The 24907-nt window shown below is 37.5% G+C and overlaps 1 protein-coding gene and 1 long non-coding RNA gene across 2 annotated transcripts; both read right to left on the reverse strand.

The window, feature by feature from the left end:
- Positions 1–118: 118 nt before the first annotated feature.
- On the reverse strand, positions 119–2214 carry LOC149223914 (inorganic pyrophosphatase 1-like). The gene is made up of 4 exons (XM_089383428.1): positions 1533–2214; positions 1218–1422; positions 684–838; positions 119–584 (listed from the first exon to the last, which is right to left on the reverse strand). The coding sequence occupies exons 1-4, from the start codon at positions 1643–1645 to the stop codon at positions 470–472; spliced, it is 588 nt and encodes a 195-aa protein (XP_089239554.1). The 5' UTR covers positions 1646–2214; the 3' UTR covers positions 119–469.
- A 1281-nt stretch (positions 2215–3495) lies between these two features.
- Positions 3496–3960, reverse strand: LOC149223915 (uncharacterized). The gene is made up of 2 exons (XR_016249003.1): positions 3883–3960; positions 3496–3787 (listed from the first exon to the last, which is right to left on the reverse strand). It is a non-coding gene; the product is annotated as an uncharacterized LOC149223915 (long non-coding RNA).
- Positions 3961–24907: the final 20947 nt, after the last annotated feature.

Raw genomic sequence — 24907 nt, forward strand, 5'->3', positions numbered from 1 at the left:
ATTTTATACAAATTCATTTTTTATTTTTATCTTACTCTTCGACTCCCTAACTTACAGCCTTCCTAGCTTTTTGCTATCAACCTTTGAGTCAAGAATTTAGCACATACTTATTAAACATCCATGTTCTCCATAGAACTTCCAAAATTAAAGCAAAAAAGCTTTCAAATTTTGAATATTCAATATAGCTGCTCATGTAACAATTGCTTTAAGCAGAATTTCGATTTTGTCGTATATGATGTACTGTTATCACAGAGATGACATTCAAAGTCAAATAAATCTATGTACATCTCTTGGAGGGGCACACTTTGAAGTGAGCTTTCAGCGAAACTTCTGAATAGAATTTTATAAAAATATATGGACAATGCATCCAGACACCAATATGAGCCATTAATACATATCATCAATGTAATCATGCAGAGCAGGAAAAGGGGGTTAGCATATATGTTGTGTGTGACAGAGATTAGAATAATTAAGGCTCGAGTAACTTGACAAACAAATCTTCAACATCTTTTGCATTAGACCATTCATGCACTTCAGCCTTGACAAGATCACGGTTCTTTTGAATAAGCTTCCACAGCGGGTATCTGCCAAAAGATTAATCAATGTTTTATGAGAACTGGCTAACATTAATATCACAGAAAGAATCCTGGGAAACAAAGTTTTGGTTTAATGGTATCACTTACTCTTTTCTGGGCAAAACATGATCTCCATCTCTCAACTTCAAGGAAGGGCAGAAATCTCCACTTCCATCCCCAAGATAAATAAATTGTTTTTTATCAGCTGGTTCTCCTGATTCCCCTTCCAAGGACTTTCGCATAATCTCATCTATTATTGCTCCCTGCAACGCAGAAAACTATCAGCATGCAATATTTCTCTAATAACTATTTGCACTCAGAGAAGAAAAGTGAGATGAATTCCAGAGTCAGAAAAGGGATGGAAGGATCCATCAACTCTTTGGGTGTATTCATTGGATGCATTGTCCATTGGGTACAGACAACAGAAGCAGAAATACATTTAAACCCTGATTATCTCAGATTCAGACAAATGTCCTATAGAATAAATATCATAACTCCATATTTGCATATCGGACCTGTAAATTATAAGTTATAGGTCCAAATATACATATCAGAACATGTGATATTCTATAGCAATAAGCATATGAGACCCCAGTTTAGATGGGTGTTTGCTAATGTGTAACAGTTGAGAATAATGAATACCTTGCACATATTAGGAGGGCAGAGGCCGCAGCCATGAGGAGGGCCTTCAGTAAAGGGATGTAAAGGCTGAATCCTCAATCTCCCCTTCTCATCAACAAATGCTCGATTTGTCTTAATCTCAGTGAAGTATTGGAGCAGGTCATGGGCTTGAAGAATGGTCTTTATGAAGAACATATTAGCATCGCTCACAATTCGAAGTTCACACCTGCAACACCACAACAACCAAAGAATACTTGATTACAATCAATGCAGACTTCTTCAGTGAAATCTAATAAACTAAAAAGGAGGAGAAAGAGCCATGATATCATAACCCACCCCATGGAGAAGGCAAATTTGATTGCACTTATAGTTTCTGGGTACAGAGGAATGGTCTTCAAACTCTCTTCAATATCGCTTATCGTCTTTCCCTGGTCATGCAGCTCCCCCATTATTTTATCCTTCACGCACAAACCAGCATATTAATTGCAGAAAATCTCAAGGATGCTTCTAGCATTTTCAGTAAAGTTGACTACTTGAGGATTCTAATGAGCACCTGCTGGTATGAATCTAACCAAACGCATAACAAAAATGGGCACAAGTTGCAGTAACCCCTGAACCAACAAAAACTCAATCTCGCATTACATGGGATCGGGAGTAACACTCGAGGATGACATTTGAATTACTTTACCTACTTGAGACTGATAAATAAGGCTCCTGGAAGCCTAATGATATTTTTTATAATAATTAAATATTGAATAACATACATTTGAATTACTTTACCTACTTGAGACTGGTAAATAAGCCTAATGATATTTTTTAATATGTTTACGGAGTTCCATAATTCAAGAGGGAAACCTCCACGCAGTTAGAAACAGTTAGAGACAGTTGTACCTTTCTTTCTCGGAGATAAAAGGAAGTCTCGGTGGAAAGAAAGGGGTTCAGTCTTTGTTATGGAAAAAGGATAACAAAGGTATGTGAAATTGAGTGGAAAGAAAGGGGTTCAGTCTTTGTTATGGAAAAAGGATGAGAAAGGTCTATGAAATTGACAGGACGCTGTCAAAAGAGGGATAACTTGAGCTGGACTTGAGCCAGTGGATAACCTAAAGGTCTGTGAAATTGACAGGACACTGTCAAAAGAGGGATAACTTGAGCTGCACTTGAGCCAGTGGATAACCTCATTTGGGGGTCTCTGAAATTGACAGGACGTTGTCAAAAGAGGGATAACTTGAGCTGGACTTGAGCCAGTGGATAACCTCATTTGGGGGGAGAAGAGGACGACATTGCCCTTCTCAAGGTTGGGTGGAGAAAGTTACCCTGTTGAATTCATGGATTTAACATAAGGCAGATAAGTACACAAAAATGACTTGAAATCTGTAGTTAAATGCATGATTGAAATTATTTACAATTTACTGTTAACAGTATTGAAATATGGTTCCAATATATACATTCTGTTGTAATCGAAACTGTATAAGTCCTATTAATGATGTGCAGTAGATATATAAATAAACATGTAGTGGGAACAGTAGACCCAACATTTTATTTTAAAAAGGAAGAACTCTGAATGAATTTGATGACTTTTAGGTGTGTTACAGATAAAACTATTATTTCCCTTAGAAGGCAGAGTATCGAACTTTGGAGGACAAAGAGGATTTTGGGTTGTGAATCAACCTATATACTAAATCCGAAAGGAAAGACCCGGAAAATTAAGAAAAGAGTATATAACCGTTCCCTGCTTTTATAAAGAAAAGTAAATTAAGCGGTAGAACAAAGAGAGTGATGGAATCGTTCTGATTAATATGGGTTAAACTAATTATTCAACAGTCGAGGGGGTTAGGACTAGGCTGCTAATCTGATACCGACCCCGTCCAGAACCCCACAAAAGATTCTCATGGTGAATAAACCAATTGAAGTTAGGGGTGCATGAATTTATTCTTCTGTTCACATTTAAAGAACAGGGAACAATAAACTGAAAAAGAAACACAACTCTAATTTATATCTCTGTAGAGAGAGAGAGAGAAATCGTAATATTTGGCTCTGGTATGTTATAACCAGTGCGACAGAGAAACCTTTTCAAAGGAAAGGAAAAATTATTTGAAGTCAACAGGAAACCGATAAAGAACCTGTAGCATTTGCTTATTCCCAATTTTATAAAATTACCAAACCATTTAACTAAACACGACAGCCACAATCGGAAAACAAACATTAAATATCAATCTGCATCCATGCTCCTTTAAAAAAATTATATCACCCCGCAGAAGAGTTCTGTCTAGCAATTACAGTTATACACTATACACAGAAGAAGTCAAAACATTTTCTTTAAATGGAAACCCCAAATTTTTACACGAGCTGTCCAAAACTCAAAGTTGCAAAATGCACAGTTATAAATTATGAACCCCACAGGGTTAATACTGGCCAGGAGACCTCTCGATAAGCAAACTATTCAGTTCGGTATAACATAAGAATGTAAACCCTCTTCCTATAATTCTTTAACCCGCCGTAAGGCTGCAAGTAAGTCAGTAAAGAGCACCTGTGAAGCCAAGGATATCAGTGTTGAGAAGCTGCCAGACTCCCGAACCCTAGTGGAAGCATACCTGAGAAGTGCACGGCGTGAGGTGAAAACCCTAAAATAATCATGTGTATCAATGATAATGAACCGTAAAGCAAAAAATGGGTGCATTAATCTTACCTACGGCAAGGGTTCCGATTATCTGGAACTGGGTATTGAAGAGTACGCCTTCTGCTATCTGGAGAGCGCAACCTGCAAGAAGAATTCCAATTCATGAATTAAGCCTAATAAGATACCAGGAAACCCGGTCATGGAGCGAATTAATAGAAGAAATCAAGAAGTCGAGCGTGTGTGAACTTCGGGGGAACCATCTCCAAAATAAAAACCAAGAAAGCACTAAATCAAGAAACCAGCAAAGCAAGAAATCAAGAAGCGAGGCTAGATTACATCCTGTGAACTTAGGGGGAAGTTGGAACCATCTCCAAAATAAAAATCAAGAAACCAAGAAAGCACTAAATCAAGAAACCAGCAATGCAAGAAATCAAGAAGCCAAGCTAGATTACATCCTGTGAACTTCGGGGGAACCATCTCCTTGATGGCCACTGCGTCCAAGACAGGTCCACAAGCCGGATCTTCTTCGACGCCAGGGTTGTGAAGAATGACATCGACTAAATCAGAAGGAGCCCTGAATGCCCAAGCATAGGCATCCCAGCCGTTGATACTGTAAACTGTCTGGATGGATATGTTTCCCGAGAATGGAGGAACGGAAACATTCAACCTCTCAGACTGTCCGCAGGTTCGCGCAGCACTAAATGTAAGGGAGTAATATGAGCCCCGCGCAACGAACCTCAGAGAAAGCAGGAAGTTCTCGGCGCGAATAAACAGAAACCCGCCGAATAAACGAAAACCCGGAAGTTCTCGGCACGGAGAAAAAACAGAGCCCGCCGAATATGGATCCCAGGTGTCAACCTGAGATTGAAAGGGACGACGAAATTCTCTTTCAAAGGGAAGGCCTATCGGCCTAAATATAAATCTAATCTAATAATTTTATATGTTTTTTCTTATTGTATATTTGGAATATATAGTTAATAACGTTGAATTTTTTAGCTCCTATAGAATTTATTTTTACTTTTTAATATTTAATAAAATATAAATCTAATCTAATAATTTTATATGTTTTTTTCTCATTGTATATTTTGAATATATAGTTTATATGTTTTTTTCTCATTGTATATTTTGAATATATAGTTAATAACGTTGATTCTTTTAGGTCCTACGTTTTGTATTTTACTTCTAGATGGTTTTAAGATACTACAAATTATATTTATAATAATATTTTTTATGGTTAAAATGTATTTTATATTAATATTTTATTTTTTATTTTTAATTTATAAAGTAATTTTTGGTAGGGAACCTAAATATTATATTTTGGAGATTAGGTATTTTTTAAATTAAAATTTCATTTGACTATTAATATCAACCAATTGTATATTGTTTTATAGGTTTGGATCCTATTGCTTGCTCTCAGGGAAGTATATCTATTTTAGACAATCTCATCTTTATCTTTTACAGAATGGGTTATTTTACATGGAACAAGCTCATTTCTGATTGGAGAGGCCTTTCGCCCTTATGGAAGGATGCCTCTGATATTGGGCTGCCAGCTGATTTGTGTTCATCTTGGAATAATGTCAAAGTCGCCTTAGCAGTAAGCGGGATTAAACGTGCAGGGCTAAAAGATCACTTAACATGGTCTCTATCAAATTCTCATATGACAGCACAAGTTAAAGATATTTACTCTGATCTTGTATCTGCAAAGGCCTCGTCTTCAAGATCAAAATTCCCGATGGCTTTCTGGAAAGTGGGCTGCCCTCTTAAAATGATTCTCTTCTCATGGTTAGTCTATAACAATAAAAACTTGACATGGGATAACTTGAGGAAGAGGAGTTGGCATGGCCCAAGTAGGTGCTCGATGTGTGAAGCTGATGAGGAGACAAATCTTCGTATGTTATTTCATTGCAAGGCCTCCCAACAAATTTGGTATGACTTAGCCATCTCTTTTGGTTTTCCTCACACTGTTTTTAATTCTATCCATGCAGCGTTCGAGTGGTGGGGCAGGCAAGAGGAGTCTACGTGTATCCTCCTGGTCATTATGTTATGGAGTGCGTGGAAATGGAGGAATTTCAAGATCTTCAAAGACTCAAAGATCCCTTACAAGTCTATCCTGCATAATATTTCTGCATTCTATGATTCGATCCCAAGAAAGATGCCCAAATAAGTATTTGGAATGTTTTATGGACGTTGTGTTTTTTCTGCTCTCGGCTTATCTGTCGCCTGGGCTTTATCAGGCTCATTTTTAGCTTGCAACAGGTCTCTTCTAGTTTTTGCTATTATGTGTATTTTGCCTTGAATCTGTGCTTGGCTCCTCTCAGTCATTTTGTTATATGTCTCATGTGTCTGGTGATCTCCTGCATATCTGTAAAATTATGTCTGTTGGTTTTTTTGAGGCCTCACAGGCTGCTCCCTTTTGTACCTTATCACGCTTCTTATATTGTAAACCAATTGTATATTGTTATCCATATAAAAAGGTGAGACTAATGTTATGTCACAAGTACAAGTAAGAATTAATAAAAACTCTTGTATTTTAAATGATAAGTAGGCTATGATGACACATTCTCACTATAGGAATGGTTGTTTTGTGTTGTGGGAGCTCAATGCTATGAAATGATGTTCAAATTATTGTGAAACGGGCATTAGTGAAGCGTATTATAGCATAATGAGCTAGTTCATCATATGGAATAAGTGGAAAGATGCATTTGGATAATAGATACAATGGGAAAATAATATTAAGGACAATTGCATATTATGAATAACAAAATATATTATGTTAATTAGAGAATGGGAGAAGGAGGTGGATGTATTATTTGTTAAAATTGTTGCACGGTAGAATAATGACATAACTTGGTTGTTTTTTGAAAGATGTTATTTTTATTTTTCCTAGTATTTTTAGTTTATCTTAGGGACTTTCATAGAATAATAGTGTCATAATATGTTCTGAAATGGAATATGGAATATGCCTAAGGTGAAATTAATTTTATAATTAAAATTGTGATGTTCTAAAATGGAATATCGCTAAGGCGAAATTAATTTTATAGCTAAAATTGTGAAAGAAAAGTACTTAGACATGGTTGGAGTAAAGTTGCATTTATTGGTTGGTAGAATAGTGACACAACTTGACTACCTCTTGGAAGTTGTTACTTCTCTTCTTCCAAATATCTCTAACTTATCTTCATGCCCTTCACTCTGTGGGATTTTCTTAGCCCCATCATAGAACAACAATGTCATAATATGCTCTAAAATGGAATATGGCTAAAGAGAAATTAATCTTATAGCTAAAATTGTGAAAGAGAACACTTAGACATGGTTGAAGTAAGGCCATAGGAAAATATGCAAGTTGACACATGCCATGTGTATGGAAAACAATATTATTTTGCAAAAAGAAAAATAAAACATTTTGTCATATAATATTTTTGCTTAATCAATACATAAGATATTTTACCCTTTTTTTAAACATGAGAGGATGCAATAAGGAAAGTAGACTTAGGGGAAACCTAGATAGATATATTTGAGTTTTGGACATCTATCCATGGCCATTTTTCTATATTTTTATTACAAAGCTATGTAATTTGGCCACGACATTTTTTAGTATAAATTATACGGATTATTGGTTAAAAAAGCTAATACATTTTTTTTCTTATGTAATGTTTACAAAAACAAGACATTACGACATCTCTTACGTGTATATTACTAATACACTCTTTCCAAAAATAAAATAAAATAATTACTTTTAATACATATTTATATTATTACCTTTTTCTATCCTTATAAATAAAATTATTTAAAATCGACCATATTTCATAATATCCCCACACCATTAATTAATTTATATTTACAATTAATTTTGTGTTTTGTTATTATAAATACAATTTAAATATCTATATGTCTAATTTTATGTTTTATTATTATAATAATCGTACTTAAATTTTGAATGTAAATTCCAAACCTTATGGTTAAAGGGGTCTCACGTCAAGGACATATAACATAACGCAACCAGTGACGTATGTGGTAACATTTTCTCAACAACCATGTCGTCTTTTTGGTATTTATTCTCTCTTATATTTACACGTAGTTGAATGACAATTAATTCAACAATAAAGTGTTATGAGAACTTTGTGGAGGCCAGCACCTTAAGGAAAGAAGGTTAAACAAATTTGGAAGACATATTATAACATAGATGACGTTTCTCAATTTACATTGGAGGGGGCGTTGAACAAAAGGTATATACAATTAATATATCAATATACAAAAGGTATATACAATTAACGTACCAATATGTTAGGTTAGTTGGAAAGACAAGGAACAATGTGACACCTTGAGTTGAAACAACACATTTTAATAGTAATCCCTTGAATTCAAACCACACATTAATAAGTTTAATTTTATCAACAATGGTGGCTGATACAATTTTCTAATAAACATTTTCATATAACTATGGAGCGAAAAAAAAAACTTTCAATTTTATGAAAGACACCAATAAAGTGAAAAAAAAATAAACCCACATGATTTTTTACTAATACTGAATATTATATTTCAGTGTAACATTTAGAGTGGAATTATCGTTATTGTTAAGGGTTGTCCCTTGATCCACTGTGATCAATTCTTATTTATCATTTTTCTCCTCCACATGTGAGAGGCTTCTTTCTACTTTTAAATGGCAAAGGTAAGTACAAGTATTTAATAATCATAAATAGTAAGTTCACATGGGGCAAGGTCAAACGGGTGCAATAGTAAGCATATACTATCATATTAGACAACATATAATAGTGCAACATCATGAGATGAATCATTTATAACTTCAAGGTTTAGTCCCTATTTTTCTTCAACTGTAGATTTTGGGTCCACTGGATTGATTATTATTCATTATTATTTTTAGAATTGGTTTTCATGTGGTGACCAGCTGTGGTGCAAGCTAATTTCACTTTATTATTATTATTTAAATTTATTTATTTATTTTATTTATTTTTAGTTGTTAATTTTTTTTATGTTTTTATTTTTTTAATAAATTAATATATATATAAATGATTTTCTTTTTTATTTTTATTTTTTCTCAATGTGTTTAATTATTATTTGTAATGATTTTAATTATTGTTTTCAATATTTTTAATTATTATTTTTTATGTTTTTCATGTTTCTTGAAATAATTTTGAACTTAAGCAAAGTTTTTCGGTAGAAATCATTTAAGAGAAATTTTTAGCGGACGCGTTTCGAACCAACAAGTGTGGTTCATCATCTAGTCTTGATGATGAACCACACTTGTTGGTTCAAAAGGCATTGACCAAAAATTTCTTTTATGTGATTTCTACTGAAAGACTTTGCTTAATTCATTATCGATCACAGAGACTTGAATAAAGAAATTTTAAACTTGTTTTTTTATTTCTTCATTTTTATTTTATGTTTTTTTTTTCAATTTTTTTTTTATAATCTTTAATATGTTTATTAGTTTCTCAATAATGAAATATAGTTTTTAAAAAACAATTTGTAAATTTCAGAATCTTAAATTTATTTAAAATAAAATGCTGACACAAATTTCTAAAAAAATAAATGTTTTAATGCAGAGAGTTGTGACTTCAACACAGTAGATAAAAAATATAGTATATTTAATAATAGTTATTAATATGATAAAATAAAAATAAATTAATGGTAATAATTATTTAAAATAGCGAGGATCGATTCCAACAATGGCTCTTAGAGGGGAGCCCTGCCACAAAAGAAGGATGTACACAGACTCGTGAAATGGCCGAAGGTCGTACGCATCCAGAGGCAGCAAAGGGTATTGAAGCAACGTTTGAAGGTTTCTTCAGCTTTAAGTCAGTTCACCAAGACCCTAGACAAGAATATCGATGAAGAGAACGAGATCTAGAGCATTTCAGTCCATTCTTTGGCCGTCAAAAACAAAGTTGTTATCTTCGGCGTTCCCAGGGCTTTTACTCCTACATGCAAGTCAGAATCAGTTGTTGTGTATGGGGCTTCCACTTTGGTGGCCTTTGTCTCTGCTTATGGCAAGTTGTATGATATGCATGTGGTGTATGGGGATCTGTCACAGAAGGCTGAAGAGCGGCTTGTGAAGATATATTGGGCAGTCGAAAGCGAGTTCGAGATCGTGGATTAGACTGATGAGGCTGATGATGAGATGGATAAGGAAATCATGTGAATATTGTAAGGATCTTCTTAGAAACCCATTCACAGAGTGGAGTTGAAGGGGAGGAGGCTCCATCTTTTTCCCGAGGGGTTTTGCAAAATCAGCACTCTCGTTTTAGTACACCTCTCCCAAAATAAAATCCATAAGGATGTGCCGAGGGTGGATGGGCCTCACCATTTCCCCAACAAAGGACTAGTGTTGCATGCAAGCCAATCTGCCCTTTTCACCAGGGTCAGGCACAGATTGAAAGAAAAAACAGAAGAGGAGAAGAGGTGGGATTTATGTAGAATAGGTATACGGGATCAGCCACCAAGGGAGGAAAGCAAAGAATTAACCTCAGATCATCCAAGGGACTCATATCAGATCTTCATCAAAACCATATCTGGGAAATCGATAATGATATGGGTTGGGGGAATGGATCTGGTGATTGATCTGAAGCAAAAAGCCCAAGAAGCTACAGGTATTCCTATTTTATCACAAAGTTTGATTTTCTCTGGGAAAGTATTGCAGGAAGAGATCCAGTTGAAATATTATGGGATTAAACGTGACTACACCATTATCCTGAATCTAAGATTACAAGGTCGAGCCACATGAGCAAGCATAGCAATAAGCACAAATTCGATCAACAAGGGTCAAGCCTCATTCAAAGATGCATTAAGAGGGAAATCTGCAACACAGGACAAATAAGTTCCAAATCTAACAATTCCAGGACCATGCATTGTAGAAAAGATGGAAAAAAACACCAGATATGTCCATTGATTTACTAGACCATTGATTTACTAGAAGTAAGTGATCTCTTCACTATTTTACACACAAACGCCATCATTTGTCGTTTTAATGGATTCTGGCCAAAATCTGAAGAGCTTAATGAATGGATCTACCAAAACTGGACCAGAGAATGTGATATTTACCTGTGCGCAAAAGGTTTTTTTGTGGTTCAGTTTGATACCCAAAAAGACTACAACTACGTCATAAATGATGGGCCATGGTTCTGGGGAAGGGTTGGTCTCTTTGTTACCCCATGGTTCTCTGGTTTTGACGCAAATACAATGGTGGTCACAAAAATGTCGGTATGGGTGAGGCTACATAACCTTCCACTCCCTTTTTGGCACCATCAGGTTCTAGAAGGCATAGGGAACTCCCTCGGAAGGTACCTAAAGACAGATAAAGAAAGAATGGACAAAGGGATCTTCACCTTTGCATGCATCTGTGTGGAGATGGATTTGAGTAAAGGCCTCCCTGATTGTATAAATCTGACACATAAAGATTTTAAGTGGATACAGTGGCTAGATTTTGAAAATACAGCCTTTAGATGCAGGGTCTGCCACCAAACAAGGCATCTACAAAATACATGCAAACAAGCAAAGAAAAAAACAAAGAAGAGAATGCAAAAGCAAAAAATGATGGCAATTTCCAGAACCCTCTTCATCAGATGATGATGAAGAAGAACAGGATGAAACCCAGCAACAACAGGAGACAGAAAAACAACAAGGCTCACATGAGATGGGAGATGAAAAGGAGGAAGATCAGAAGAAACAACCAGAGAATCCAAATAACTTAGTAGTTAATCTGATACTTGAAAGCCAAGTAGAGGAAAATAACAACAACCAATGCACTGGTGGAAATAAGCGACCACATTTTTCCAAAAGCTCTGATTCAGACAAAGAAACCTCAAATCTTACAAGCAATAATCAGCTAGCAATTGTCACTACCTCTCCTCCTCTGGGGGCCTGGCAAAAAGTTCAAAAGAAAAAAGGCAAAAAAGACAAGTCTAGTTTTGCTGGCAATGTGTAATTTTAATTTTAATTTTTTCTTTTTTTTTTTCCTTTGATTTTACTAGGTAACTTTGCTACTATGTGTTTGTCATGCACACGGGTCGTTCGAGACAACCTCCAAAATGCTTCAATGCATCTACTTCACTCTCCGTTTTCATTAATAGAAAGTTGTTGATTTTTTCTTTGGATATATATATATATATATATATATATATATATATATATATATATATTAACACCATGGCTGAAAATTGTTGGAAATTTAAAGGTTTTTATAAAGGTAATATTTTATCTTTAATGTCATCCTTGGAATTCTAAGACTTCTGATATTTTATCTTTAAAGTCATTTCTATCGTTGGAATTTTAAGGTTTTTCAGATTCATGATATTTTATCTTTAACTTCATTGTTAAAAGATGTTGACAATTTACCCCAAAATAAAAATAAAAATGTTATTCCAACATCAACACTTTTCGTTTTCATGGTGTTTTTTGCACACACAAAAAATGGCTTTTACTTCCATTTTAAAAAAAATTGTTGAAAATTTACCCTCAAAGGAGAAAAAAAAAAGGTTATTCCAACATCAACACTTTTCATTTTCATGTTTTTTTAAGTTTCTTAGCTAGAGTATCCATTTTGAGGTAATAGTTCTTGTTTGATCGGTAACTATGTTGACACTCTTGCATGGTATGTTTGAGAACTAGTAAAAGTTTGATTTATGATTGTTTACATAATTGTACCAAGTTGAATTGGCACTAGTTTTTTAATTATGTTATCACTTTGTTAGTGGCAATCACAATGTAGTAGAACTAGGTTGATTTTTCCATGTTTTGATTGCTTGAATGTGTGGCTAAACTAAAAAGATCACCAAGTTTTGTAATTTTACATGTGTTTTTTCTACATCTAATATAACTAGCATGACTTTGTTAACTAGAATAAAATGTTTTTCTTTAATCGAAACTAAAGAATTTTGTATCATAAAAGGATGCAACAAAGTTGAACAACAAAGAGTGAATAGAGATTGTTGGCATGATTTATCCAGTATACTAGGGAGGAAAATTATTCTAAGAATAAAGATTTACATGCAAATGCAATTATAACATTCCAAAATTTCATAGGTAAGAAGACACCTAAAATTCTTATAAATTTAACAATGCATAAAGATTATGAAAAACATGATCGCTATTGGCTTCTTCATGTCCAATAATGGAGAAATGAGAGTATGAATTCCCCAAATCCATGTTTTCCATCATTTTGATAGAGAAAATCTTCCTTCCTAAGATCTTCTTGGTCTAAATTCGTTAACATCTCGTGGTTGAAGGTAGCAAATTTGGATCCTTTACCGAGTTTGTGGGCCATATTTCTTAATGTGGAGAATTCTTCCTCAAAAACATTAATTTGTTGCTTATGTTGAACCAGAGTATTCATGATCATTTAATTCAAAGAGTTCCATTATGCTCATTCTCGTGGAATTTAATGGTTACATAAAAGAGTGAGGTTTTTTCAAATTGAACGAATTCCTCTAGCCTTCTCAGGATCCGACAAAATTATTAAGCTCCTCAATGGTCCAATGATGAAGAATCAAAATCCCATGAACTAATACCATGATGCTAGTCCCCAACAAATGCCCGAGTTTTTTTTATGGACAAACATTGTCACTTAAAGAAAACTGGCTTGCGAAAGGGAGAGAAATCCAATTTCCATAATATGAAAGAGTCTAACCCACTATGCCAAAAATCACCCTTTAGTTGCAAGGAGACTAACACCAAATATCCACAACCCATGAACCTCGTAACCATTAACTCTAGAATAATAGTCACAAAGTAGTAATCAATGATCCATAAAAATCAATAAACTAAACGCCAATCAAATTTTACAATGTGAGAATAAAGAGATGACAATATGCTAAACATCCACTAAGATTTTATTTGTTATATAGGAACTCCATAACACAAACTAAAGCTAGAGTGATGTCCTTACCATGTAAAATCTCCAACTTTAAGTAGTCCTCCACCAAGCTATATCGCTTGATCCATTCACTCAAGCCTCAATTATCCCACCTTTCCCTTGATAAACTACACAAAATGGTTAGAGATGTTGATCATGAATTAACTCAACCATATATGGAGGGGGGGACAAGTCCTTTCATATCTCAAACCTTGACTTGAAATCAAATGATGGTGGTGCCATGACATATGGTGATTAATGATGATGTAACTGGTGAGCTCCAGTATTGTAGCAATAATGCTACAACTCTTGGGGCTTCCTGTCTCTTAATTTTATCAACCCGGTAGTTCGTACAAACTTGGAAGCGGCGGTGCTATATGCACAAGTACTAACTCTTATCGCAGCTGTCACTTGGTCAGCTGGCACAAGTCCGCTAGGGCTCAAGCCAACTTCTATTGGCTCTCAGAAGAAGCTTGCTAATTGATGGACGAAAGCTAATCTCAAAGGAAAGCTACTTTACTTGACAAAAATGAACTGAAAGCAAATCAAAGCATGTAAACCTAGGAAACCCTAATTTAACTAGTCTAACCTCTATAATGCAAAGAATGTAAATGCAACTTCTACCAATGCTGTCATTACCTCTAATAAGTGAAGATGCATGGATCTAAACTACTTGCATCATGAAAGTTATGTTTTTGTATTTTTCCTTTAAGTGAATGGAATGATTGTGATCTTGTGCTAACTAGGGTTTGGTGGTGCAGATGGGATGGAGAAGGAAGGGAAGCGTGGGATAGGTTGGGGAGGCTAAGAGAGGTCCCTAGGGATCCTTAGCATCCATCCACAGAGGTTCCTCGCATTCAGATGCTCAGCAACCGAGAGAGTGGCCTCCTACAGGATGGCTGTGGAGGATCCTACAGGATACTCTGTTTTCTACAGGATGTCTAAAAATGGCTACAGGATGACCTACCGTGAGTGTTTGGAGTGATGGAGGAGTAATGGAATGGTAGGGGGAGATGTGTAAGGTAGGAATAAGGCTGGTGATGGCTTTAGAAGTGGAAGAATAGGATGGGAAGCAGGTGTAGGGAGGAGGATGGAAGGTAAAGGGCTATGTCAACGAAAGGGCTAGAGAATGGAAGTACGTGAGGAGTGAAAGACTTTGGGAGATGACAGAGTGGAGCAGGGATCAAAGATGTGTTTGCAGGTGTGATCAAGGTGGAGGACGAAGTGATGGAACAAGAGAAAGTAGTGTAGATGAAACAAATGCTTGTGAGTGTCACCAAAACGAGAATGCTTCAACCTGAGCTACCTGTGACATAAAATCAATGAACAGCAATATAAATTGTGAAGGAAACTCATGCATGGCAGTGGAATGAAGAAGCAATGCTAAATATGAAAGTGCATGAATGGATCTAAGTAATGCCTCAGCCTACTTCCAAACAACTACAACAGTTCTAACTAATAAAACCAATCTGTTTGACTTCTACAGGAAATCTAAATCAGCAGCTATACTCAAATGCATGTAAAGGAAAATGGAAACGAAATGCTAAAGGAACAATATTGATACAAAGGAAGGAGGCCTGAGCTCTCAGGTTGGGCCCAACCCCGAGAGCTTTAGGCTCCTTTAAAAACTCCAAATCTGATCCAAAACTGCTTGCTTTTATTCATAATCAAAAGTCTAATGTCATGCCAAAACTGGCTTACAAAGAGCTAAAACCACATTGACTAACTAGCTGCTACGAAATGACTAACTACTAGCTACCAAAAATGACTACCAACTAGCTAACAAAAATGACCAACCACTAGCTAACCCAAATGAGGCCCCAAGCCTTCTTATTTATACAATTTGAGGACCCAACAGTCCTCCTAAAAGTTAGGGACTTGGTTGCCCAAGACTTGGAGTTAACAGCAGTCCAACTTGACTTGCTTGGCTGCCCTTGTGCTCATTGATTTGGTGGCCTTTGAACTCTGAGCTGATGGTGGAGAATTCGAGGTAAGGGTCCATAAATGAGGGGGACACCTTCCTACAAATCCTCTAGCTTGTTCTCCCACGAATTTGGCTGTCAAGTGCTCATTAAGACCTTCAATTTTGTCTCCAAGTTGACCAACAAGGCTACACAAAGCACCCATTAGACTTGTTGGCATAATGACTAACCAAATTCACTCTATTAACATAAAAATAATCAAAAACATGCAATAAACAAATGAGAATGGTGGACTAAGCCAAATTAGGAGGTTGAATGAGCCCAAATAATTGTACATTTTTGGGGCTCATCATCACCCCCCTACTGAAAGTGTTGCTCATCCTCTGAGAAACCAAATCTCTCCCTTTGTCTTTGATGGCCTTGGTGACTTTCTTGGCTAGCATCTCGGCCAATTTCTCCTTTGGCTTCCCTCTTCTCAAACTTTCCTGTAGAAACTGTTCACTGGCTTCCTGTAGAAACAGTCCTCTGTCTTCCTGTAGAACAATCTCTGTCTTCCTGTAGAAACAGACAGCACCACTGTATCCTGCTTGGTTGTGGGCGATTCTCCTTTCAGCTGGGTTGTGGCAGCCTTCCTCTTCTCCTCCTTCCTACTCTTCTTCCTCACTGTTAGAAGGACTGATATCTTTGGCCAAAATTCTTCATTTATTTTTGTGGCACATTTACTTAATGACTGTAGAAGAAAATAGGAAATGCTTAACTTCTTTTATGGAGGTGAATCAACTCCATGTCTACATGCACACAGCAACCTAAAATGATAACCATGGATAATGATGAGTTATGAATTCCCTTGGCATGGTGAGAGTGCTTCCTTTCCTTATGCTTTGGTTAGAAAAGGAAATGTTGTTGATGGTTTCCCCTTGGACTCAAGGAAGAATTCCTGGGCTGTGTGATATTAATGAACAACAATTCCTTGGCTTCAAGACTTTTGCTGCCCAAATACTCGGCTGTTCTTGTATAAAAGGAAGACTTAGGTTTCCATAGAAAAGGTACAGAGCTCAATTCTCATCCCCAGTGATCATACAGTCAGCTCGGAAAACCAGATCTGCCTTAATTCCAGGAAAATTCCTTTTTCTGGGGTCAGCAGTTCCTTCAGAATTGTCAGTTTCTTCATTACCAGCACAGTTGCTTCCCCGCAATGCTATAGAGCTCTGTCTAACCAACGCCAGGAGACCTTTCAAACAAGTCAAAGCCACAAATGGAAGTCTTTTAGCACATCGTTCAATTGCAGAGACTGCATCTGCGGCAAACTTTCTATCTAGATCCCTAATATAGTCCTGAAACTCTAGCAATATTGTATGAATAAATGATTTTGTTGCAATGAGAGACAAGATCTCCAGCTTGATTGCTTGCATATGGCATGTATCAAAAGATTGCACGAATAAATCTTCAAAGAATGGCTCGAATAAGGAGGGAATTGCTGCAACAAATGCCAGATTTGATAGTACCACATACTATGAGTCGTAAGAGGACCTGAGAAGGAACAAAAGCAGCTTCACAATTCTTCTCACATCCTTAACTGGAGCCATAAGCCAATGGACTCCAACAGCAGCAACAACGACCCCACTGTTTTGGATCCATAACAAAGGCAACGTGCATTGCAATAGAAGTTTCAAATCACTATGTAGCTCAATAGTAGGAATAGCATCATCTGACTCCGATGAATCACTGCTCAAGGAAGTCGTCCTTGATAACTTACGATGATCATTTCTCAAGCAGCTTGAAACCAGGCCCTTTCCTTCCATTTTTTTTTGACCTTCCTCTACGTGAGAGGCACTGCTTCTGCCATATCCATGGTTCATAAAACCCTCTGATGAACTATCAGAATTTTCTGTTTCAATGTTTAGTCTCTTTGAATAACCTGAATTGAATGCGGCAGACATTTTTGAAATTTCATGCGCTCATTAATTTCTGCGTGATTGTTGGTGGAGTGAGGTGGAAAAGACGTGCTGGACCATGCAACTGTTCATGAACTGCAGTGGTCACTGATTGTTCTCTGCTTGAAATTACATCCATCAATCATGCTGCAGTTTAAACGGTCGCCACTACCTGATTTCAATCTTCTTCTTGAGACACGTGTGCTCAGCCACCCACCGAGCGCTGTTGAACTAGATGAGGGTGTCCAGTTGGCTGGCCACCGATTCTCTTAACCACAACCATCTCATTCGTTCATGCAATGCTTCGAATTACATTCATGCAACAGAGGAACAAGGTTAAGTCACGTACCTGCAAGTCGTGCGTGGTTGCTTTGTGAAGCGTCTTGCTGCATGCATGTGTTGATCTTCATTTGTTGCATGTATGGTAGCTTGATTGATGATTTATGGTTGTTTTCTCTTGTGCAGGTGCCCTCTGGACGGATGCATGCAACAAAAGTTCATTTCCACGTTCAGATTTGCACATTCAAGCTGCTGTTGCTGCATCTTCACCAAACCAGAACTTCTTTTTGCCATTTCTCCCAAACGGAAAACCGGATTGAGCTGAAACTTGGTGGGCATGTTCCTACCATCATGATGCATCTCCCATAGCAAATTCGTGATCAATGGATGCACGGATTTCGAGAAAATTGGAAAATGGCTGAATATTTCAGAGCTCGATTTCTCGGAAACCGTGCATCGGAATTGGCTGAAACTGCTTGGGTAGGCTACTATCATCCATTTTCATCTCCCCATGAAACAGGTTTTGAAACGGATGCACGGTTATGGAGAAAATGCAAAAATGGCTGATGGTGATGGAGGCTGATTCCTTGGAAACCGTGCACCGGAATTGCATGAAACTGCTCAGGCATGTTTTCATCGACCTTGTACAATCCCCCATAAAATGGTTTGTCAAATGGATGCATGGTTCTCAAGTTATGGCAAAAACAAATTCTGCTCTATGTGTTTTTGGCTTCAAGGCATTTTGCATGTGTTTGCATGGTATGACAAAATGAATTTTTGCTGTGATGCAGGTATGGAGATGATGGAGGATGAGTTGGAAGACTGCAGGAGGACTCTTGAACCTTTGAGGAAGCTAGCATGCTCACCAAACCACTTTTTGAAATGCATGCCTAGTTTCCCACAATTTCTACAGGAAGATCCTGTAGAAGCACAATGAGAGGCACAAGGAGGTGGAAAAAATGATGGATGAAGGCAAGGGATGGACACACAAGTGCTTGTAGGCCTAACCAATAGACTCCCACCATTAGATTCATTTTTGAGATGGAATTTGGCTCGTCCAAAGGTTCTACAGGATGTTTCCTGTAGAAATATAGAGCATCCTGTAGAAAACACAGTTTTGAGGAAAGAAGCATAATGACATGAAAAGAATGATGGAAAAGGGGTGAGGAGTGGAAACATAGATGAGTGTAGGCCTCATGGACATATTCCAGGCCTTCAGGTGCTCTTTGGAGATCAATTTGGCTTTTTTGTAAGCTTCCTGTAGAAGATACGAAACTTCCTGTAGAAGGCACAAAAACTCCTTTGCCTTTGATTTGAGTGCTCCTCCTGTCATGAAACGTCCTTCTTGCAACCTGCAATGTCATTGCTGCAACCTGAAATCATTCAAGGGAGATTAGCTTCATTTTTCTTTTTCTTTTTTCTCTTTTTTTTTTGAAAAACAACTAGGGCGCCTCATGGAGGTTTTCACCCTAATTGCCTGCCTTGGGCGCCTCCAAGGGAGGTTTTCACCCAAAGATCTTTTTCTCTTTTATTTTCTTTTCTTTCCAACCCATTGACCGCCTCATGGAGGTTTTCAATCAATGAGCCAATCTAAGGCGCCTCCGAGGGGGTTTTCACCTTAGATTTTTCTTTTTCTTTTTTTCATTTTTTTTCTTTTTCTTTTCTCTTTTTTTTTTCCTTTTTTTTTTTTTTTTCTACCCTACCCTACTTGAAAAACAAAATCATTTTCAAGTATAAGAATACTTCCAATGGAGCCATGTGCACATCGAGATTAGAGACAAGATGATGTAAAGGCTCGGAATGCATGCTTTGACAACTATCCAACTTTCAGAGACAACATGATCTGACTTTGAAAGTACAAAACATAGCTGAGGAGGAGAGTGCTGCTGCAACTTAATGACCTTCTGAAACCATATCTCAATATAGCTTTGATATCCTTGGTCATCTTGCTGATTTGGATCATTCTTCATGTCACCTTCTATCATGACCTTCTGATCTTCCTCTTTTTGTTGATCTTTCTCTTGAATACATGGAGGATTTGATGGTGACCATGAGGAAGCTTTCTCGATCTCTGATTCTGATCTCTTTTCTTCATCAAGTGCAGCCCATGGTTCTTTGATCTCCTCTTTTGAATCTTCCTTTGCTTTTGGTCCTTCAATGCTTTCAAGATGATCTCTTTTTTGCATTACTTTTCCTGAGCTTTGGTGAACATCATTGAGCTCACGAGGAATCATTTGCACATGTTGTGTCTCATATTTGCAATTGGGTTGAGCTGCTCCATTGCATGGTTTTGGAAATGGAGGTACGGGTAGCTGAGTGGAGGTGTGAAACTGAGATGGAGATGGATGACATTGTGGTTGGTTAGGCATTTGGGGTTGCCTTGGTGGAGGAGGAGGCGATGGTTGTGGATGAGCAGGTGGTGGAGGAAAATGAGTGGGATGAGAGTTGTACTGGGGCCTCCACTCCTGATAAGGTGCATTCCACTGAGGCTGTGGCTGAGCATAAGAGTGAAATGAATGAGCAACTGGTTGGGCATAATATGGATCTGTGAAGGAACAAGGAGGATATGACCAAGGAGGAGGTGTAAACCAGGAAGGATGAGCAGGGGGATCCCAAGAAGGCATGAAAGTGGCTTGATAAGGGTCAAAATAGGTCTCGGGTATCCCTTGCAGCTCCTGCTGGTAAGATCTGGGTCCATGTGGCCTCCTTTGGTTCATATAATAGAGTGATTCAGTGGCTCCCTTGGCTCTTTGATATGTAGCTTTGATTCTGGGCAAGGAAGGGCACTGATCTGTAGCATGGTATTCTTCACAGATGAAACACACTTCTAGGGAGTGCATTGGACATTCGTTCCTAGGATGCTTTTTAAGGCACCTAGGACAAAAAATGACCAAAGCCCTCTTGGCTTCTTCTTGCTTCTTTTGGATCCACAAGGTATCCAGTTGCATGGCAAGAAACTGCCTCATGTCACTCTTGAAATCTTCGATCTGATTTGCAAATTCATCTTTGGATAAGGGACTGCTCCCAACATTTCTGCTTGTAGCCATTTGCTCCAGAGGAATGTTTTCTTCTTCTTCTCCCCTAGAGGTTCTTCAGATATGTCTTGATGTCCACCCAGGGGTTCTTTCATCACAGCCATCGAAGAAGAACGTTGGCTGTGTGAAGCAGTGGGGGTGTTGTGCAATCATTTTTCTAACTTATCTCTACTCCTACAAAGCATGAAATAGATTGAACTGCAACTAACTATCTTGCGAAATTGAAAGGACTAATCTATTTTGCTCAAATGAAATTGCAAGAATGAAATGCTAATCTACGCTTGCAGAATTGAAATGCGGAATTGAAAGGCTATTCTAGGAAAGCAGGAAATACTAATCTATGAAAGCAGGAAATGCTAATCTATGAAAGCAGGAAATGCTAATCTATGAAAGCAAGAAATGCTAATCTACTTTTGCATAAATGAAATTGCATAATGGAAATGAAATAAACTACTTAGAAGAAGGTTGTAGTAGAAAATAGAAGAATAGCAACAATCACCAATACTCTGCCGCTTCCCCGGCAACGGCGCCAAAAAGATGGTGAGCTCCAGTATTGTAGCAATAATGCTACAACTCCTGGGGCTTCCTGTCTCTTAATTTTATCAACCCGGTAGTTCGTACAAACTTGGAAGCGGCGGTGCTATATGCACAAGTACTAGCTCTTGTCGCAGCTGTCACTTGGTCAGCTGGCACAAGTCCGCTAGGGCTCAAGCCAACTTCTATAGGCTCTCAGAAGAAGCTTGCTAATTGATGGACGAAAGGTAATCTCAAAGGAAAGCTACTTTACTTGACAAAAATGAACTGAAAGCAAATCAAAGCATGTAAACCTAGGAAACCCTAATTTAACTAGTCTAACCTCTATAATGCAAAGAATGTAAATGCAACTTCTACCAATGTTGTCATTACCTCTAATAAGTGAAGATGCATGGATCTAAACTACTTGCATCATGAAAGTTATGTTTTTGTATTTTTCCTTTAAGTGAATGGAATGATTGTGATCTTGTGCTAACTAGGGTTTGGTGGTGCAGATGGGATGGAGAAGGAAGGGAAGCGTGGGATAGGTTGGTGAGGCTAAGATAGGTCCCTAGGGATCCTTAGCATCCATCCACAGAGGTTCCTCGCATTCAGATGCTCAGCAACCGAGAGAGTGGCCTCCTACAGGATGGCTGTGGAGGATCCTACAGGATACTCTGTTTTCTACAGGATGTCTAAAAATGGCTACAGGATGACCTACCGTGAGTGTTTGGAGTGATGGAGGAGTAATGGAATGGTAGGGGGAGATGTGTAAGGTAGGAATAAGGCTGGTGATGGCTTTAGAAGTGGAAGAACAGGATGGGAAGCAGGTGTAAGGAGGAGGATGGAAGGTAAAGGGCTATGTCAACGAAAGGGCTAGAGAATGGAAGTACGTGAGGAGTGAAAGACTTTGGGAGATGACCGAGTGGAGCAGGGATCAAAGATGTGTTTGCAGGTGTGATCAAGGTGGAGGACGAAGTGATGGAACAAGAGAAAGTAGTGTAGATGAAACAATGCTTGTGAGTGTCACCAAAACGAGAATGCTTCAACCTGAGCTACCTGTGACATAAAATCAATGAACAGCAATATAAATTGTGAAGGAAACTCATGCATGGCAGTGGAATGAAGAAGCAATGCTAAATATGAAAGTGCATGAGTGGATCTAAGTAATGCCTCAGCCTACTTCCAAACAACTACAACAGTTCTAACTAATAAAACCAATCCGTTTGACTTCTACAGGAAATCTAAATCAGCAGCTATACTCAAATGCATGTAAAGGAAAATGGAAACGAAATGCTAAAGGAACAATATTGATACAAAGGAAGGAGGCCTGAGCTCTCAGGTTGGGCCCAACCCCGAGAGCTTTAGGCTCCTTTAAAAACTCCAAATCTGATCCAAAACTGCTTGCTTTTATTCATAATCAAAAGTCTAATGTCATGCCAAAACTGGCTTACAAAGAGCTAAAACCACATTGACTAACTAGCTGCTACGAAATGACTAACTACTAGCTACCAAAAATGACTACCAACTAGCTAACAAAAATGACCAACCACTAGCTAACCCAAATGAGGCCCCAAGCCTTCTTATTTATACAATTTGAGGACCCTGAACAGTCCTCCTAAAAGTTAGGGACTTGGCTGCCCAAGACTTGGAGTTAACAGCAGTCCAACTTGACTTGCTTGGCTGCCCTTGTGCTCATTGATTTGGTGGCCTTTGAACTCTGAGCTGATGGTGGAGAATTCGAGGTAAGGGTCCATAAATGAGGGGGACACCTTCCTACAAATCCTCTAGCTTGTTCTCCCACGAATTTGGCTGCCAAGTGCTCATTAAGACCTTCAATTTTGTCTCCAAGTTGACCAACAAGGCTACACAAAGCACCCATTAGACTTGTTGGCATAATGAATAACCAAATTCACTCTATTAACATAAAAATAATCAAAAACATGCAATAAACAAATGAGAATGGTGGACTAAGCCAAATTAGGAGGTTGAATGAGCCCAAATAATTGTACATTTTTGGGGCTCATCAGTAACATGTCTCCATGACCATTAACAAATAAGGATCAAGGTATAGCATAATGTTTTGTAACCCCATTTTCCAAATAATCCCCATCTTGAGCTTAGTTTTCTCATTTTTTGATTTGAATTGGATCATTATATTGTTCTCATCCCTATCAATGCATCTAGAGTGTAAATTTTGGAGGTCATTTTTATTGGTAGTCTTGGTTTGGAAAATTTTAGGTGAAAAACTCCAAGAGACATTTCAACACCTTAAATGGCCACTTTTGTGGTATCGACCTTAATATGGACCTACATTCCATAATATACAATTGATACCTTCGTAAAGGCACAATAATAACCTCAACTGAAGCTCGTATGAGAAAGTTATGCCTCCTAAAAGTTGACTTATCAAAATTGACCACCGTAATTTGAGAGGATGATTAAGGGAACTATGAAGAAGACTCTAGAAGGGTCAAGTCGTAAATCATATTGAAGGTTGAATGAGTCAAATTTAACCCCTAATTGGCTACTAAGTTGTGATATAACCGAGCCACTAGTAGGAAAAGGGGTTCCATTATATTTGAGTGCATTTTGTTCCATAGATGAGTAGAGTAGCTAAGAGTGGAAACAGAGAGAGACACCAGAGAGGGTTTATGCATTGTAGCAATCCATCCTCCATAGGTCTCACTCCTTTGTACTTGCATCCACCATTCAGAGAAATAGATAGCAAATCAACCTCACCTTCCAGTTGAGTTTTCTCTCGTAAGGGTTTCCCATATCATATTTTCTGTTATTATGGTTGTGAGTTAACGTATTTGTATATGTTCTATATTTTCCATATTTCATATATTTCATGCATAAGCGTGACATGGTAATTAGGAAATCCATAAATTTAGGAAAAATTAATACTTATAGTATATATTTTAGATTTTCATTATTTTTTTAGTAGATCTACTGTGACGAATTGTCCAGTGGAATATCCATGATAGTTTACGAGTCATATTGGTATCAAAGCGGGTACCTTTAAGTATTTTATGGAATTTGCAAGGTATCTAGATTATTTAAGCCGAAATTCATAAAACCCCAACTAAGGTCGACGAACATTTTAATAACACTTAAGATCCTACCAATATCAAGGCCATCATGAAAGGGTCGATGCCTACTAATGTTTCTAAGAGGAGGAGTTACATTGTGGTAGAAAAATACTTGAGGAAATCTATAGCCTCATTTTTAGAAGTAGTAACACCACTCCATTCCATAAGAGTGAGTGGTAAGAGTTTCCAGTGGGAAGAGACTCAGAATAGGGTCCTTAAAGAATTAAAGAAGAAGAGTAATCAAGCATCAATTCTAGCATTGTGAACTTGTAGTAGCCCTTTGAAATGGAGATAGATGTGAGTGTGTATGTGTTATGTAACCAGCTCACAAAATAGAAGTAAAGATAGATCAACGACCTCAAAATCAACTTCTTCAAGGGGGCAACCTCCTTTACGTTACACAAATGAATAATTCTTGGATGATACAAATGACAAGACTTCATTTCTATAT

Source organism: Pinus tabuliformis, chromosome Q (genome assembly GCF_031772625.1).
Source record: "Pinus tabuliformis cultivar Carrire ecotype Pingquan chromosome Q, CPIR1, whole genome shotgun sequence".
Lineage (NCBI taxonomy): Eukaryota > Viridiplantae > Streptophyta > Pinopsida > Pinales > Pinaceae > Pinus > Pinus tabuliformis.